The sequence below is a fragment of the Aythya marila genome (genome assembly GCF_965140915.1).
Source record: "Aythya marila genome assembly, chromosome: 5".
Classification (NCBI taxonomy): domain Eukaryota; kingdom Metazoa; phylum Chordata; class Aves; order Anseriformes; family Anatidae; genus Aythya; species Aythya marila.
This window is the reverse complement of record NC_139046.1, coordinates 31,975,503-31,992,102: the sequence shown is the minus strand read 5'-3', so window position 1 is coordinate 31,992,102 and position 16,600 is coordinate 31,975,503. Positions and strand designations below refer to the sequence as shown.

Sequence of the window (16,600 nt, the reverse complement as noted above, 5' to 3'; positions counted from 1 at the left end):
AGAGGGGCTTTGTAATGTAAATAGCAAGGGAGGGCGAGCTTGGTCACCCCGGGCAGGGCAGGGCAGAGGGGAGAGGAGGGTGGGCTTGTTCCAGCCATGGTGTGGGTACACGATAGGGCTCCCCAGTGCTGTCTTCCAGGTGGACAGGGTGTCAGTCCCTGCGTGGGGACAGCAGAAATGGGGATTTCTCTGCACACTGGGAGCAGAGGGTGCACAGCACCCCCGTCCCAGCTGGGCAGTGCTGGGGCTGGGAGAACGGCTGGGCTGCGAGGGGAGAGGGGCAGCAAGGCTGCCTCCTTCCCGCAGCCTGAATCCTCTCTGCTGCCCCGTTAATCGCGTTAGCCAGGCTGTGCCGAGCAGCGTAATCAAATTCCCATTCATCCCCACCAAGACGAGCCTGCTCTGCCTTGACAGAGACATCTGTCTCTGCGTCCCTCCGTGCAGCTGGGGGAGGAGGTGGCTGGCACCCTGGGCACGGCCGGGGGGATGCTGGCAGCGCTGGCAAACCCTACGGAGCAGGCAGCTCCTTGCAGACCTGGGTAGGGGGTGACAAGAAGGTGTAGGGCAGACCCAACCCCAGCCACATGCCCTGCCTCACACCGCTCAGGGACAGTGGGGATGCTCCTGGCCCCCCCAGCAATGCTTCCCTGCCCGCTGGTCTCCTAACCACCAACAAACAGAACTGGATCTTTTTTTCGTTTTGGTTTTGCATGGAGGGAAGGACAAACAGACACAGAGCAGGTCCTGGGGCAGGGATGGACGTTGTGACCCCAGGGCAGATTATCAGATTCCTTCCTGGGAAGTGCAGATTTGCATGTGTGCATATGCAAAGCGTCACGATACTCCTTGAGACAGCGGGTTCGTGTGGGCAGAGCAGGATGGTGAGGGATGAACAATGGGGGCCTGGGTTCCTGCACCGCTTCCCATGAGGCATCTTCCTGCACCCAAAACCCACAAAGAGGGGCTGGCACGACCTCCTCCAGCCCAGGCAGGGGCACGGCGGCTGGAGCACTGTGACCACGGGTGCGGTGTGCTGCTTCTCCCAGTGCCCCTGGGTACAGGGCTGGACGTTAGCGCCGCAGCATGAGACGTTGAAAGGGAAATGTCTGCGGGCAGAGCGCGGACGGGACCAAGCCCTCATCACATGCAAAGCGGCAGAGCCCACGAGCCACTTTGGTGGCAGCTGCGGTGACAGAGCCGCTCCCCTCCCTCTGCAAGGTTTCTGAGCTGGAGCAGGGTGTTCGGGACCTGCCTTTTCCACCCCGTGCACGTTAACCGGTGAAGTGGGCTGTGCTCGGTTTCAGAGCTAGCTGAGCGAGATCAAGGCCTTTCGATGCCTTTTGTTGCTTTTAACCCCTTCTGATGATGCAGTCTAACAGCATACCGTGCACCCTTTAGAAATACCTTCCCCAGGAAGCGGCTCTGCTTGGTTGCCTTTCCCCAGCTCCATGGAAGCTCCCCATGGGCACCCTCCTGGTGCAAAGGCCTGGAGGCAGAGCACTCCGGGCAGAGCCTGGCTGCACAGAGCTGAGCTTTCTGCAGCTGGGGACGTGCCAGGCCTCCATGCTGCGCCCCGCAGACGCGGCCCAGGCGATGGATTATGAACTGGAGGCAGCTTCTTCACCTTCTGGAGGCCGGGCCTTCAGCTTTGGTGCCCGTACCCGCTTCTCCCGGCCGCTTCCCCTCCCCAGCGCCCGGCGCAGGGCGAGCAGGGACGGAGGACGTCCGGAGAGCCGCCGTCCGGCCGCGGCCTCGCGAGGCTCCTCCAGAGGAGAGCTCGCCCCAGGACGCGGGCTGCGGGGGGAAGAGCGCGGCGCCGCAATGACAGCCGCCCTCGCACTTCCAGGAAGTGCAGAGAGAGAGGAACCAGGTGGAGGGTGCAAACAAAGCCGGGGCCCACGCCACCGCGACCGGGCGGCGGAGCCCTGCCAGGGACCTGCCCTCGGGATGACTCCGGAAAACAGCCGCCGGGGGAGGAAGAGCGAGAGTGAAGCCTGGGCCGGCTGAGCAGCACCCGCTCGTGCTGCGGCAGATGTGGCGGCACCGCTCATGGGACGTTCCCCAGAGCCCCGCAGGGGCCACCAGCATGAGGTACCCGCCGAGACGGTGTCCTGGGGGGCTGAGCGCTGGCACCCCGCGCTTTGGGGAGGGGGAGAGGTTCCTCTGGGCTCTCCTGGCTCCTCGCCCGCAGCCCCCTCCACTTCTCCCGGTGCAGCCTCGCCAGCAGGGATGCTGGTGGGCCGCATGCGTGGACGCTGCTGACTTGAGCCCATTGCCTTCCCCCTGGGAGCAGGGGTGATTTGAAGCCCCCAGCTGCACCCTGCATGCTCTCCCATCAGGGTTCCTGCTTGAGGAACGGAGCAGCGTGGGGCTGGGGGCTCAGCGCGCCCCGCACCGTGCTGGCAGCAGGGGCCTCACCCCGGCAGCCCCCCAGGAGCTGAGTTTCGGTGCGGGCTCCGTGCCCCGCTCACCACCAGCTCCATGGCTCATTTGCCATGCAAAGGAGGACCGAGGGCTGCCCTCGCCACCTGGCACAGGAGAGACGAAGGCGCCCTGCGCCTGCGGACACTGCCCCGTCCCCTGTCCCCTATCCCCATGCCACGGGGCTGGGGCCAGCGGGCGAACAATGGGAGGACGCGGGAGGCTCCGGGGCCTCTTCCCGAGCGCGGGGGCGGCGGCGGGGCCGGCACTCGGCTTCCTGAGCCGGGACGGGACGGGGGAGGGCTGCGGGGCCTGGCTGCCCCCCGGTGCTGCTGGCACCCGGTGCCGGTGCCCGGTGCCCGGTGCCGGGGGGCAGCAGGGGGCGCTGGCGGCCCGGCCGTGCCCCCGGTACTTCCTGCCCTGCTCCGGGCGCGGCGGGGCGGGTGGCAGCGCCGCCTCCTTTTCTCTTTCCCTCCCTCCTTTCCCTTTCCCTGCCCTCCTCCTCCTCCTCCGTCCCTCCCCTCGCATGGAGCCGCGGCGCGGGGCTGCGGGCCGGTAGCGGCGGCTCCGAGCCCCCCAGCCCGGCCATGGAGGCGGCCGGGCCCCCTCCTCCCGGCGGCTCGCCTTCCTCCTCCTCCTCCTCCTCCTCCTCCGCCGCCGCCGCCGGGGCATCGGGAGGTGCCGAGCCCGAGCGGGGGCCGCCGCCGCCCGGCCGCCGGCACAGCAACAAGCGCTTCACCGGCCTCAAGCTCTTCGGGCGCAGGTGAGCAGCGGCCCCCGGGGTCGGGAGGGGGCTCCCGGGGGCTACGGGGGGCACAGGGGGCACGGGGGGCAGCCCCCGAGGTGCTGCAGCCCCGCTGTGCACGGAGCTGGCCGCCACCACCGGGGCTGGGCACCTGCCCCCGCGTGCGCGGTGAGCCCCGGGTGCACCCCACGGAGGGTGGCCGAGGTGGGCAGCAGCTTTTGGGCTCTGCTGGAGGATCTCCAGGCAGCCTCTGTCTGCTCCCAGGAGTTTTGGGCAGCCGTCTGCGTCGCGCTGTCAAGGCACCGGGTCCCCCAGAGGTGCTGGCCCGAAGGAGGCGGCTGGCCGAGGTGTGCCGAAGCTGCCCGAGGGTGTGGGACTCGTGGGGATGGAGGAAGATGAGTTTGCGTTTTTCTCCTTTCGGACTGTTGGCATGAGGAATGGGAAGTTGGGAAGCATTGCCCTCGCTGACCCCAGCCTCCTTCCTGGAGTAGTCAGAGCCTCGTGTCTGGAGGATTTGTTTCCATGCTCCCAGCACCACTCTGTCACCATCCCCGTGCACGTGCTTCGTGCTCCAGCTATGATTTCGGCAGTCCTGCAGCAGTGAGGCCGTGGCCGTGCGAGTCCTGTGCTGCTCCCAGGGGGCTTGGGGACATCAGCTGCCCCACTCCAGGCTTGCTCACACACCCTGACCAGGTGTCCTCAAGGTACATGCCACCGCTTCCTCCCCAGGGTCCTGGCACTCACCTGATTTTTGGGATGCTCGAGCCATGTAAGTGAAGTGACCCTGCACATCCAGAGGTGTGTAAAAACAAGGTTAGTTTAGGTACGAAGGGACCTCTGGAGGCCATCTAGTCCAACCTGCCCCAGCCGTCTCAGTGGCCTTCTGCTGACTTGCAGCATCTTTTTGTACAGGGGGGTGGAAGCACTGGGCAGTGCTCCCAGCGCGGTCTCACAGGCCCTATACAGAGGGGAAGGGCCCTGCTGCCAGCCTGCACAGCACACCTCACAAAGCCACAGGGGAGCTGGGAGTGAAGGGTTTGCAAGGTCACTCCACCCCAGAGCGAGAGCTGCTTTCCTCTGCTCTGGTTTCAGAGCTCTCGGCAGCGGCCACGTGGAGCTTCTTGCAGTTTCTGTCCTCTCCCCAGTACTAGCGGGTGTCTCTGGCTCCTGGGGGTTCACGTGTCCCTGAGCAAGCCATTATTTCTGAGTACAATGGGGAAATTCTCCACGTGTGGATGGTTTGTGTGGTGCAGATGTGTGGGACGGGCAGGAAACACGGACCTGGCCAGGCCAGCACGCCCTGCAGAGCGCCTTGAGATGCCCCTCGAATTGCTCAGTGCTTGGATACATCTCTTGCTCTTCTTCCACTGGTGGGAGGAACTTGGTTCCCCCTGGATGCCGAATACAGCACTCAGAGCTGTGAAAAGCTGTAGGGGAGGAAGAAGAAATTCCCAAAGGCCGCGAGGAAGGAAGAAACCCCCGCACGCACCTGTGGGTGGGGAGAGTGGGCCGAAGGCGTGGAGGAGAATTGGCTGGGAGCTGCTGGGAGCTGCCGAATTCGTGCCCACCTCAACAGCAGAGCAGAAGGTGGCACCGAGTTCCACTTCGTCAGAGGGAACTGCGGGGTAAGGTGCTTATTCTCCTTTGTTTTGGAGAAGTACAGTCAGTACTCATCCGTGAAACGCTTTCGAACAGCGATTGGTGAAGAAACTTGCACCCCCTTGGATTCTGGAGCTCAGCCAGAGCCTGTTTGGCCAGGAAAAAAAGTGGAAAGGAAACTTTGCGCGGGGAGATGAAGCCTTGCATCTGGAGAGCCCTGGCTGCGAGGAGAGAGGTCTCCTGAGCTGGGCACACGCTGCTTGGCTCTTCGGTTCCTCTGAGGCCGTCGGTCGCTCAGGCCAGTCGCAGTAACAGCAGGAGCACACCCTCAGAGGAGGATCCAAGAAACAGGAGAGTGCAGCAGCACCAAATGCTTCTTGCCTCCTCTGACACCCCCGGAGCCCATCTGTCCTCGGGGCTGGCGTGCAGGGCTTCGTGGGCATCTCGCTGCAGATGGATCCCGAGAGGTTTTTAAGCAAAAGAGGAGTGAGACCCTGAGTTTGCCCTGAAGCTACGGCACATTAGCCTCCTGGGTGCTGCAACGGGCTTATTTCTGTACCTTGTAATTGCCTTAAAGGAGGGTGGAGTAATTGGCTCCCGAGCTGACAGAGACAAGTGCACAATACGTGCATCCGGGCCACAGATGGGTAATTCTTTTAATTGGGCTGATAAAGAGATTGGAGCTGATCAGATAATAGGTGGTTAGGATTAAATTTCCTTCCGAGGTGCCCTGTTTCTTGTGGTGTAAGTGAACAGCGTGGTGTACCCCTTCCAGCTGTGAAGGGGAGGGAGGACCGTGCGAGTGCTGGGGGGACGACCCCCACTCCTGCTCTGCCCCGTGCTGGAGAGCGGAGCCACTCACGTGGATCTCCCCAAAGGGTTTGGGACCCTCACGGTGCTCCCCTCCAGCGTGATGGAGAGGTTTGGTGCAGCGGGGCCGCCAGCAGCACAGCCCGCAGGCGCAGCCCCACAGGGAGGGGAGCGTGGGACTGCAGCTGGGAGCTGAAAGCCGGGGGGGGTGCGTGCCATCGCAGGGGAAGGTCTGTGGGTGGCACAGCGTGCGGGTAAACGGCACTCGAGAAACTGAGCTGAGCGCTCGCCTACACCTTTCTGGGACGCCGCTCGTCTCTCTGCTCAATGCTGACGCCCGTGTGAAAGCCGGGGGAGAAGCGCCCGGGGGAGCTCTGGCTGCCCCCCTGCCTTCCCCCTGCCCACCGTGCTGGTGGCACCTCCATGTCCCCTTGAACTCGCCGTCCCCTTTCCTCTGAGCTGCCTGAGCGGCGAGCCCGCACCCCAGAGCAGCGGCTGCGGGACGCAGGGCCTTGTGTGCGCTTTCCCCTCGCGCAGCCGTGGGGTAAATCCCAGGTGCTGCGAGGGAGAAGCAGGCGGCTGTGGCAGCAGCGAGGTTGGCGAGCTTTAAAATCAGCACGCCGCCAGGGCCGGGGCAGAGCTTACCTCGGGACAGGCTTTTTCACCCAGCGCCTCACTGCCAACTAGCTGTTGAGCAAGCGAGAGGATGCCTCCTCCTCCTCCGCACATGCAGATCTCCATCTGCCTGCGGAGCCTCCAGCTCCCCGCTCCTGCAGCCTCGTGCTGCTCGCAGGTGACGGGCGGGCGGGGGGCTCCGCAGCTCTCCGGCACCAAGGCGAGCTCCAGCCGCCCTGCAGAGCGCAGTGTGCCGGGGCTGGAGAAGGTGGCAGGAGCCCTAATCTGATTAGGAGCTGGCGTGGGCCTTCCCTGAAAGCGTGTCCTCTCGTCGAGGGGCTGAGGGATGGGGTGGTGAGAGGACAGTGGGGCTGTAACTTTGGTAACTTCCAGCTCCGCTCTCCTTGGAGCTCTGGTTTCTTTTCCCCAGGTGACCCCCTGAGCTGAAGCTCATGAGGTAGCTCTCAGCCCTGCTCTTGCTCGGTGCCACGAACGGGTGCTGGCTTCGAGGTGCTGAGCTCAGAAGCAGAGCTAAGGCTGCAGACTGATGCTCGGGATCATAAACCCTGCTTTTCAGAGAGGCTGGGGGCTGGCGGGAGCTGAGGCGCTTCTGCAAGAGGCTTTTTGATGTCGGCTCGGATGCAGGACCTGCTTGGGGTCATGGGCAGGGTGTGGAAATACCGAAACCTGTCCTGCTGGTTCTGGGGCTGGCACCAGGCTCTGCAGGAATAAGTGCCTCTGTCTTGGTGATCCGGAGCACGGGAGCTTTCCCCGGGCCAGCTCTCCAGCATTGCAAAAGCACACAGTGCCCTTTCCTCGTGTTTCTGTTGAAACTCTCAGCCATGGCAGCAGCTGCAGTCGCCGTCTGGGAGCCGGGAACAAGAGAGGCTTTTCTCTTATCCACGTCAGGGCGTTAGGCAGGTGGTGAAACTCCACCAGGGCACGCAGCGAGGCCACCAGGTGAGCTGTGTACAGGCACGGAGCCCTCTGTCCTGCATCAGGCGCGTGGGGCACCCAGCCTCGCTCTCCTCCAGCCCACGATTCAGGCCCTGCTGCCTGGAGGGGATGACTTTGTAGTGAGCAGCCAGCCCTGCCCTCGCCACGCAGGGGACGGGTGTTTCCTGCTGGCTCAGAGGATGTCTTCTGCTATCCCAGACGGTGCCGGGCCTCCTGCCTGCCGGGCAGGTCGTGCTGGCTGCAGTTTCTTGCTCCGTGCCTGGGAACAGCCCACCCCACCCCAGCTTTGTCCATCTCACGGCTTCCCCCAGTGATCCAGGGCTTGGGGAGCTGAGCTGAGCATCTCTGCTCCCTGAGGAGCCCTTCTGACCCGGCGGGGACCGGCAGTGGCAGGGGCCAGGGCAGGTACGTGGCAGTGGGTGGGGGGACGGCACCTGGCTGTTCACCTCGCCCCATCTCCCTCCCCGTGCTTGCTAGCTGCAGCTTTGTGGGGCAGGAGCGGTCTCAGGCTCCAAAATACACTGTGGCTTTGCAGCAAGTCACGTGGGCCCGCTGGTTTTCTGTCCCAGGAAGTCAGAGAAGCTAACAAAAAGGCTCGTTGCGAAGGGTTTTCCCCTGGTTTTGGCGCTGCTCGGCTCCCACAGGAAACGTGGGTGCCGGTGCAGCCGGGCTCGCTTGTCGCTGGCAGCCCAGGTGTGGGTCTGGGGCAGAGTCCGCGGGGAGCCTCCTCCCTGCCTGCTTCCCAGCCCCTGGGCTCCCACTGCAGTCCGGGCAGGGCTCGACAGCATGGGGAGGATGAAAATTCATGGGGCAGGAGCATCCAGACCTGACGGGGGCTGGTCCCGAGCTGCTGGCACAGCCTGCAGCCAGCCCGGCCTTGCGGAGAGGCAGTGGGGGCCGTGCAGCATCCATGTGCCGGCCCCTCCATGCGAAAGTTCCCCCTCCATCAGATTATCCCTATCTCCTCCTGCCTCGCTGGCCCTGGCCTCGGCCGGGAGCCGCTCAGATTCAGCACTAAGCCTCTTACTGCAAAAAACCCGAGGTCACCACGCAAGGGAGCATCGCCTGGGGTGGGGAGCGCTGCCTGCGGGCAGCTGAAGTGTGGTGGGGGGTGTTCTCCGCAGGGATTTCGTGCCCGTGAGAGGCTGGCAGATGGGGAGATTAAGCAGCGGATCTGCTGGCAGGGGCCCCGTGTGCCTGCTGTGGAGCTGGAGCCATCCCGTGGGATGGGGATGGGGATGGGGCGGCCACCAGGGTAGGGGACAGCCTGGGGGAGGTGAAGTGGGGGGGCTGGGCTCCGTGTGGGGAACAGCGGGGTCCCTTCAGTGATGGATTCACTGATGTGGGAGGTTTTCTGAGGGCTGTCCGCCGAGGAGCGTGTCCTGCTGAAGGCGCACACCGCTCTGACCTCCTTAAAGCTGTGGCTGTTGCAAATTTGGCTGCGGAGGGTGCACCGCGAGACCGAGGTCAGAGCCATCCGGCCAGGCAGAGCTCTGCAGCCACCGCTGCCGCGGTTGTGTGCATGCCTGGCCCTGCTCAGCACCTCCCCACGAAGGGGAAGGGGGACACGGAGCCAGCAGGGACAGGAGCTGCCTCGTCAGAGACCACCAGCAAGGGTCCCCTGGCTCTTCACATCACCCGCCGGCCAGTTTTGCTGTCCCCTGGCTGCCAGAGGAAGCAGAGGTGGTGGCAGAAAGGGTCGGAGGGGTCTGAACGCCCTGCTCCTCCATGCTGGGTCTCAGACTGCTTGGCCCCTGGCTGGTGGCAGCTCGGGGGCTCCCTGTGCTGCTCCTGGCACCTCCTGTCCCTGCCGACACACAGGGGCCGCAGGTTTTGGAGCAGGCACGCTGCCCTGCCCTGTTCTCACAATGCTCCTTCACGTGAGGTTCGCCGAGTGCCTTCATAATTCATCTGAAATTCAAATCCGTGCCTGGGCCTGGCAGTCGAGGCAAAGGCTGCCAGGAGCCGGGCTGATGCTGGGGCTGGAGAAAAAGAGGAGAAGGAGGAAGAGGAGGGAGGGAAGCACCTCCAGCCCTCCCGGTGCGAGCGGCGGTTCTTTGGCAGCAGGCTGTGGGTGGCTCTCGCCGTGTTTGTTTTGGCCCTGGGGTTGAGGTGACTCTGGACTGGGCTGGATTCCTGCGTCCCAGCAGCCGGAGCGTGGTGCTGGGTGTTTGCTGCCTGACTGCAAGGCCTCTGTGGCTGGCAGCAGGGGAGGTGACACGGGTGCTGCCACCTTGGCTGCAGACCCCGAGGCTGTGGGGAGAGTGTTTGGGGAGGAGGAGGGATGGTGCCGGGGCAGCAGAGTCGCCGGGCGGCTGGAGGCGTTTATGGGGAGGGCTTGCTGACCACTCTCTTTGTGTCCCTAGAATCCACCTGCCCCACAAAGGTGTCTTCCCTTGTCTCCAGGGCAGCCAGCCCGGCCGATGGGGATCCAGGAGGATAAAGCACCGGCCGGCGGTGTATAAGTATGTGGTATTTTTATTGGCTTGCGCAGGCTGCGCAGTTCCAGCAGCTGCTCCGACGGCGCTGCTCGAGAGCTCTCCTCCCTCCCACCCACGTCTCACCCCGCGTCACCCTCTTGTGTCTGCACTAACTAAGGCCACCAAAAGCCAGGCTGCTGCCTGCTGCGTGTGTCGCTAACCTTGTGCTAGAGGGCAGCTCGCTGCCGGACCTCCCTCTGCTAACGTGGCGGCCCCGTCCTGCTGTGTTTGGGTTGAAGGCATGCCAAGGGCTTCCTCCTCCATGGCCTGGCTGTCGTGGGCATGAGGGCTGTGGCACCCGGCCCCTGTGCAAGCCGAGCACTTTAAAGACCTGAAATGGCAGCACACAGAGGGTGGTTTACCGGAATGGTGAAGCAGCCTGGTGTTCAGCTGGGCTGAGCATGCCAGCCGTAGTGGGAAATCAGGGCCTGGGGGTAAACATGACTGCAGGGGGCTAACACCTGGACTAACCGTGCTGCTGGGGGCTCAGGAGTGTTCCCAAGGAGGTGTGGAGACAGCAGCAGGTCCTGATCATGGGCTCCTTACACCAAAGCCCTTGTGGAGCAGCACATCAGCCTGGTGAGGCCTCGGCTGCCTTGCTTCTTGCCGTGTGTTACACGGCTCCTCGGGGTGTCACCCACCCACACAACGTCCCAGACCTCTCCGGGTTTCCTGCTCGTCACCCAGCGCGCTCTCTCTGATCGCAGCGGTCTCCAGCTCACCAGACCTTACAGATACACAAGTCTCGTGCCTCGGTGCCGCCTGGGAGCCCCGTGGGCGGAGGTGCTGCGGGTGACAGCAGCGTGCCTGTCGGGTAGCTCTGCACGCTGCAGGCGGATGGGGTTTGGAGAGGCCCAGAGTGCTGCGGGTTGAACACCAGAGGGCATGGTCGCTCTTCTGTGCTGCGCGCTGGAGGGATGCCGGGGAGGGAAGAGCTCCCCAGACAGTGCCAGCACTTTCCTTGGGGCTTGCTGGGGCTGGGTGCCATGGGATGGCCCTCCCGTGGGCCTGGTCTCCTTGCTTCTGATGGTTTTTCTCTCCCCCTTTGTACAAGGGAGCTGACAGAGCACCTCTTGTGTGGCCCACACGGTGCCTCCCTTCTCGTAGGGTTAAGGGCAGTGCTGGAGTGCATGAGGAGCAGAGAAAGGGTGAGCAGAGCAGTGCAGCCGTGCCCTACCAGCCTGAGGTCACGTGTTAGCCCCTGTCCCGAAGGGCAAATCTTCACCTAGGATCTGCTCCACAAAGCAGAGCACAGCGGGAGAGCCCCTCAGAGTGCAGCAAGTGGCAGACCAGCAGATAAAGGGATGAGGGAACAGAAGAGAAGGAAGCACATGAGGGCAGATAGGCAGAAGGCAATCAGAGCAAAAAGCGCGGAGGAAAAAAAATCAACTTGTCTCCCTGCCCTTCCATTTGTAATGGGGACAAGCTGACCTTTAGCAGAATCAAAAAGTTTAGCAGTGACTCTTTTTAGAGTCACTTCAGTCTGTACCTGAGAGGGGGAGAAAAGAGACTGTGTAACCCACTGCCACAGGGTGAAAAAGACACCAGAGGTTGGATGTGATACCAGCAACAAGGTCACAGCTAAGCCAACAAGCACCCTTTGGGGTGTGAGTCGCAGCTTAGTCACGGGGTCACGGTGATGGCTGGGGACACAGAAGCAGGAGGTGCCTTTCCTGCCCCAGCCTCAGCCCTGTGTGGGGACCTGATTTCTCAGAGGTGCTGAGCCCTGCCCCTGGTTTCGGGCCCTGCTCTTTTCCCCCAGGCACCTGCAGTGGCTGGGATGGGGTCCCTTATCCCACGGGAAGCCGGCCACCTTGCTTGGGAAGCTGGTCTCGTGGTTGTATGGGGATCAGTGCTTGTTTGCACTGGATGGCCAGCTAGCCCAATCTCCATTTTAATTTCCTCTTGGATAAATACACCACAAAAACACTCTGCCAGTCCCAGCGAGCAGATCTGAACAGGGATAGCTCAGGGCTCTGCTCCTAGGCCCCTCAGGACACTCTTCTCCCTCAGCTGGGGTTGCAGCCTGTCCCACAGCCACCGGGGCTGTCAGGACACAGGAACCTGCTGGTGGCAGCCGTCCCTGTCCCTGTCCCTGCGGGGTGTGCGGGCAGAGCTGGAGCTGCAGGCTGCGGGGAGGGAGGAGGAAGGAAGCGGGCCTGGTGCGAGGAGAGGGCAGAGCGCGCCGGCCCGCAGCGCCTGCCGGATTGGAGCGGGGAGAAGGCAGAGCTCGGCACGCAGATGCTTCCTGCTGCCTGCCCCCGTTGTCTCCAGCTGCCTTCCCTGCCAGCAGCCTGCAAGCAGAGCCAAAACAGCCCCAACACGGGGCTGAGGTTTGCCTACATGTCCTCTCCCGCCGCCTTGCAGAGGCCGCCGGGTCCACCCGCGTGACAGCGCGGTGGCGGTGGCTCAGCCATGGGGCCTGGCTCCTGTCTGGCTCACGGCTTCCTGTGAGTGGCTTTAGAGATACCCATCGGCAGCGCTGCCGCGGGAAGGCAGCCGGCCCTGCCTGCCTCTGCTGCTCTGGCAGCGCTCTGCGTTGACGTTTTGTTGTTATCGTTTTACCGTCTCCTCTCTGCGGTCCCCGAGGAGCGCCGGGCACGGTCCGAGCGCACGCACGCTCGCGCACAGAAAGAGCTCCGGCTCTAATTTTAGCCGTGACGTACGCGGGGGGAGCGAGCAGCCGGGAGGAGGCCGGGTGTGAAGGGATGAGGTCCCAGCTGCAGGGCCCTGCGGTGACTCACCGCGGCCGCCTGCGTGTCTGCCCGAGCTGGTCACCAGCGCTCGCTTCAGCGCCGGCCGCGGCGGGTGACTCCTTCCTCGGGGCATCTCGGAGCGAGGCAGCTGCCGCTGCTGTCCCTGCACCAGGGCCCCTCGCCACAGCAATAACACGCTCCTGAAGGCCGCCTGCTCCTCAGGCCGTGCAGAACCCTTTATTTTTAACGATGGCCCAAGGAGGTGGGGGAGAATCACGCATCCCGTGATCCTCCCTGCGTTGCTTTGAGGGAAGCAGTTGCATCCCACGTTTGCAGAAGTGGTTTGGTTGTGAAAGGCTGAGGAGACATCACCTTGCCGTGTCATCTTCAGGTGCTTGTGCCTGAGGGGGGCACCCTGCTTCAGCACTCACCAGGCACAGCGTGCTCTGCGGGATCAAACCAGGGCTGGTGCTCTATGGGGTCCAGAGCCGGGTACCGAGGCACGATCCTTTCCCAGAGGCCAGGCAGCTCCCTGCAGGGGTCTCCTGAGCTGGGGTCGGCACAATGTGTCTCCCTGCACCATGAGCGGGCTGGGGGGTGGATTATTAACACACATCATCGGGTTTGGTCCTTGTGCTTCACCAACTGAGAGTGGGGCGCATGGATTTGGGACACAGGATGCTTTTGGGAGGGGGAGAGCCGCTTTGAGATGTCCGCAGGCACCGAGGGGGCGAGTGGTGTGGTGCTAGGGGTCCCCGTCTCTTTCTGGGTCCCTTCTGCGTGCGTCTCTCTCGCTCGGGGCAAGCCCGCCCGGGGCTGCTCGCAGAGGAAGTGCAGTTGGTTATTTTAACGAGCGCTGTCAGGGTTTGCAGCGCGGGGAGGAGGCGGAGGGAGCAGTGGAGCGCTCGCTCGCCAAACTAGGACTTGGTCGCAGAGGGCCGGCCTGCCGCTGCTCCTCGGCCGCTGCCGCCCGCTCATCACCTGCAGGGACCTCAGCGCCGCTCCGGATCAGGTCACAGAGGCTTTTCCCCACGCTCTGCCCTCCTTTCCTCTCCTCCTCCCCGTCCCTGTGCTTTCCTGCTTTCATTTGTGCTCGGTGGGGGAAGGGAGGGGACGGGGGACGGGGGACGGAGCCCGTAGCTGGTGGGTTTGGTCTGAGCAGGTGTCCCACCACGCCGGGTAGGGGCAGGGGGGAGCAGAGCCCTGAATCACCCCCAAAACCCTCACCCTGCTGGCTGCTGGAGGCAGGATTGAGCCGCAGCCGTCCCGTGGGCTACGAGCGATCCCTGGGGCTGGCACGGGGGCTCTGGGAAACCCAGCACTGTGGCACTTTGCAGCACTTGGCTGCTGCTTCCCCTGCCAGAGGTGGGTTTCCAGCCGCACGCTCTGCTTGCTGGTAGGCACGGGCTGTGTCCTGCCAGCCTGTGCGGCACGTGGAGGGCAGGGGGGAAGAGCAGGGGGAAAGCTGTGGTGTAGGAGGATAGCTCATGCCAGCTGCTTTGTCCCAGAATAGTTTTTTGGGGGTACAGGGCTGCCTTCTGGGCTCCTGGCATCTCCCCTGGTGCTGGTGGCACCCGCTGCTTTTGCTGGGGGTGGTAGGATGCCCTTCTGCTCCCTGCTGCAGGCTGGTGTCCTGCCGGTCTCTGTGTTTCTGTGCCTGTAGCTGAGGGCCTGAGGCTCCTTCAGGAGGTCTGTGCGTCCCCCTGGCACCGGGCATCACTGCCTGAGCTCTGCATCCCTCACACTGGCGCTTTTTCTCTGTGCTTTTTTCCCTGCCTCTTCCCTCGGGATGCTGCCAGGGTCCCCAGCCCAGGCTGGCTCCGCGCTGGGGAGTTTCCCCCAGCTTCCCACATGCTGGGGAGCCGGGCTCAGGCAGCTGGACTGCCGGGCTGGCCTCCCTTTAAATAGCATCTCCCTCGGGTCCCTCCTCTACGTGAGGCACAGAGCTGTGTATACCGAAGGAGGGGATCAGCTCTGGGGGGGAACAGCAGGCATCTGCTGCAGGAAGCAGAGCCTGGCCCTTCCTGCGCTCCCAAAATTGCCGGTGCCAGCATGCCCGACCCACCGCTGCTTTGCTGCTCTCCAGAGGGAGTTTTGGAAGATAAGGAGCTTTTTAACATCCGTCCCAGCCCGGGTCAGGGTGATGCTGATGCGACCAAAATAGAAACTGCACGGATTGCTGCTGCCCCATCCCCTGCTCTCGCCTGGCCCCTGTGTGCTGCTGTTGTTTGCTCACCCTCTGCATTTCGTCGTGGATAATTCGCTACCCCAGGCTGCTGGTCCAGACGCTCGGCTCTTGGCATGGCAAACAAACTCAGCAGTGGCTTGTATAAATCAGCACTGTCCAATTTCTCGATAACCAGGAGGCAGGTTGTTTAGTGTAGTGGCAAATAAACTTGGTAATGTTATGATGGTGGAAAGTTGTCAAGGGATATGAATGCGCAGACTCAGCCCGGGAGCCTCCAAGGAGACAGCTTTAGTTTAAATTAAGACAAAACTCCATCTTCCATGGATTTTGGGAAGGAAATCACATTGTTGTAATGGGAACATTACTCTGAGCCCGAGGGCTGGCAAACTCCTGACTTTATGAAGCATAAGTGGAGGGGCTGAGCTAGCCTGGCAGGAGAGCCTTAAATCAAGCCTGAGGCACGCTGCATATGGCAGCGGGACCACACAGGAGCGGTGCTGAGCACCCTGCTGTGAAACCCTCCCAGTGCTGCGAGCCTTGGGGTGCTGGCTGGGGCTTGGGACTGGAGGAGCAAGGAAGGGGAGGGCTGTGCCATGCCGTGCCCTGAAGGGTTGCGTGTCGCACCAGGGCTCGAGGTTGGCCTGGTTTGTGCTGAGAAGGCAGCGAAGGGGCAGTGGGACCAGAGCTAGGAGAGAGGCAGGATGGAGGTGGGATTATGCCAAGAACTGTAGAAAAAAAAAGCACGAGGCCCTTCTGCTCCCAGACCCTGCTCTCCCCAGCAAGCCCCACCTTGAGAACATTTTCTCATGAAGGGCCAGGCAGGAGGTGGGACAGCCGGTCCCTTTTGCCTTATTTTGGTCAAGGCCCGGCCAAGCGGTGGGGACTGTGTTCGAATTGCTGCGTGGGCTCGGGTAGTTCCTTCAGCATCGCTTTGCCCCTTGGACAAGCTTCCTATGAGAAACTGCAAAGCCGCAGCGTTTCCTTGCTTCCCTGCAGCCGCCCCACGTGAGGCAGCTGCGCCACGGGGACATGAGATATAACAGGCTCAGGGCACACAGACACTTACCTCGTGGCCAAAATCGGGCTCCCGTGACACAGTGAAGCGAGGTGCTGGTGGACAAGATCAGCGTGTGCAGGGACAGGGCTGGGGTGCGTGTTGAGGACTGCTGTAGGAGGGGAGTGCAAGAAGGGGTTGTTCAGTGACTTTTTTCCTTCTGGCAGTTGGGAAACGTGTTGGTGTGTGATGAGACAAGATGGGAACTACTGGGGTCTGACAGACGAGTGTCCTCTTCCCGTTGACAGAGGGAAGCACCGAGGGTCCTGCTTTAACCTACTTGGTGAGCTTGATGGTGGCAGAGTCACCTGACGGAGCTGCCCAAAAGGCTAAAAATGGTGTGGGATTAAAATCAGTGGTGGCTGCCTGCAAAGCCTGGTCTTGTCCTCATGTGTACTGCGCGGTAATCTGCCCGAGGCAGCAGCAGGCAGGAGGGGCACTGACCTGGTGCCCTTTCCCTGAGCCCTCGCTGCCAGCTGGGCTATCTGGGCTGCCCCAAAAAATTCCAGTCTCCTGAAATAAAGTGTGTGGGTGAGTTTTCCATCTGGCCATCCTCTGCAGGGATCCCGTTACCTTTCGGTGCCAGACTTTGTGGGTGTTTAGAGCAGGTCCCTGCGCTGGCACTGCTGCGAGGTCACGGAGCAGAGGCTTGTCGTGTGCGAGCAGGAGGCTGCAGATTTTGCTTTTGCTAGGCCACGTGCTCAGGGTGGGTGATTGGTGGCCTCTGTGCTAGGTCTGCAACCTGTTGCTCTCATCTGCTCTGTGTGTGCAGACCTGGCTGCAGAGTGTCATGATTTGCACAGCACATGCAAGCTTTACAGCACAGGGAGGCCCAGCTGGTGTAGCTGCCTGTCCCTTGTGAGTCAGAGCAGTGCTGGGACCTTCAGTTTTGCCAACCAACATGCTCAGTGACACTGACAGGTTTCTGAGCGAGTCAGCAAAGCCCTCAGGTGGTGCCTGGGGTGACCTGCTCTCAGGTTGTGCTCAGGTAGCCCTGCCAGTAGACCTCAAGACTCCCCTCCGAGTGCTCTACAA

The 16,600-nt window shown here is 62.6% G+C and overlaps 1 protein-coding gene across 4 annotated transcripts in view; it reads left to right on the top strand.

The window, feature by feature from the left end:
- The first annotated feature begins 1,903 nt into the window (after window positions 1-1,903).
- The window catches only part of DGKZ (diacylglycerol kinase zeta), a 41,604-nt gene continuing 26,907 nt past the window's right edge, over window positions 1,904-16,600 (top strand). The window contains exons 1-2 of one of the 4 annotated variants that reach the window (XM_082760679.1): window positions 1,904-2,091; window positions 9,514-9,612. In XM_082760679.1, coding sequence (XP_082616805.1) covers window positions 2,033-2,091; window positions 9,514-9,612 — 158 coding nt within the window. In that variant the 5' untranslated portion in view covers window positions 1,904-2,032. Of the gene's footprint in view, window positions 2,092-2,833; window positions 3,185-9,513; window positions 9,613-13,222; window positions 13,336-16,600 lie in introns of those variants that run through there. The other 3 variants (XM_082760680.1, XM_082760678.1, XM_082760677.1) reach the window with 3 other exon arrangements.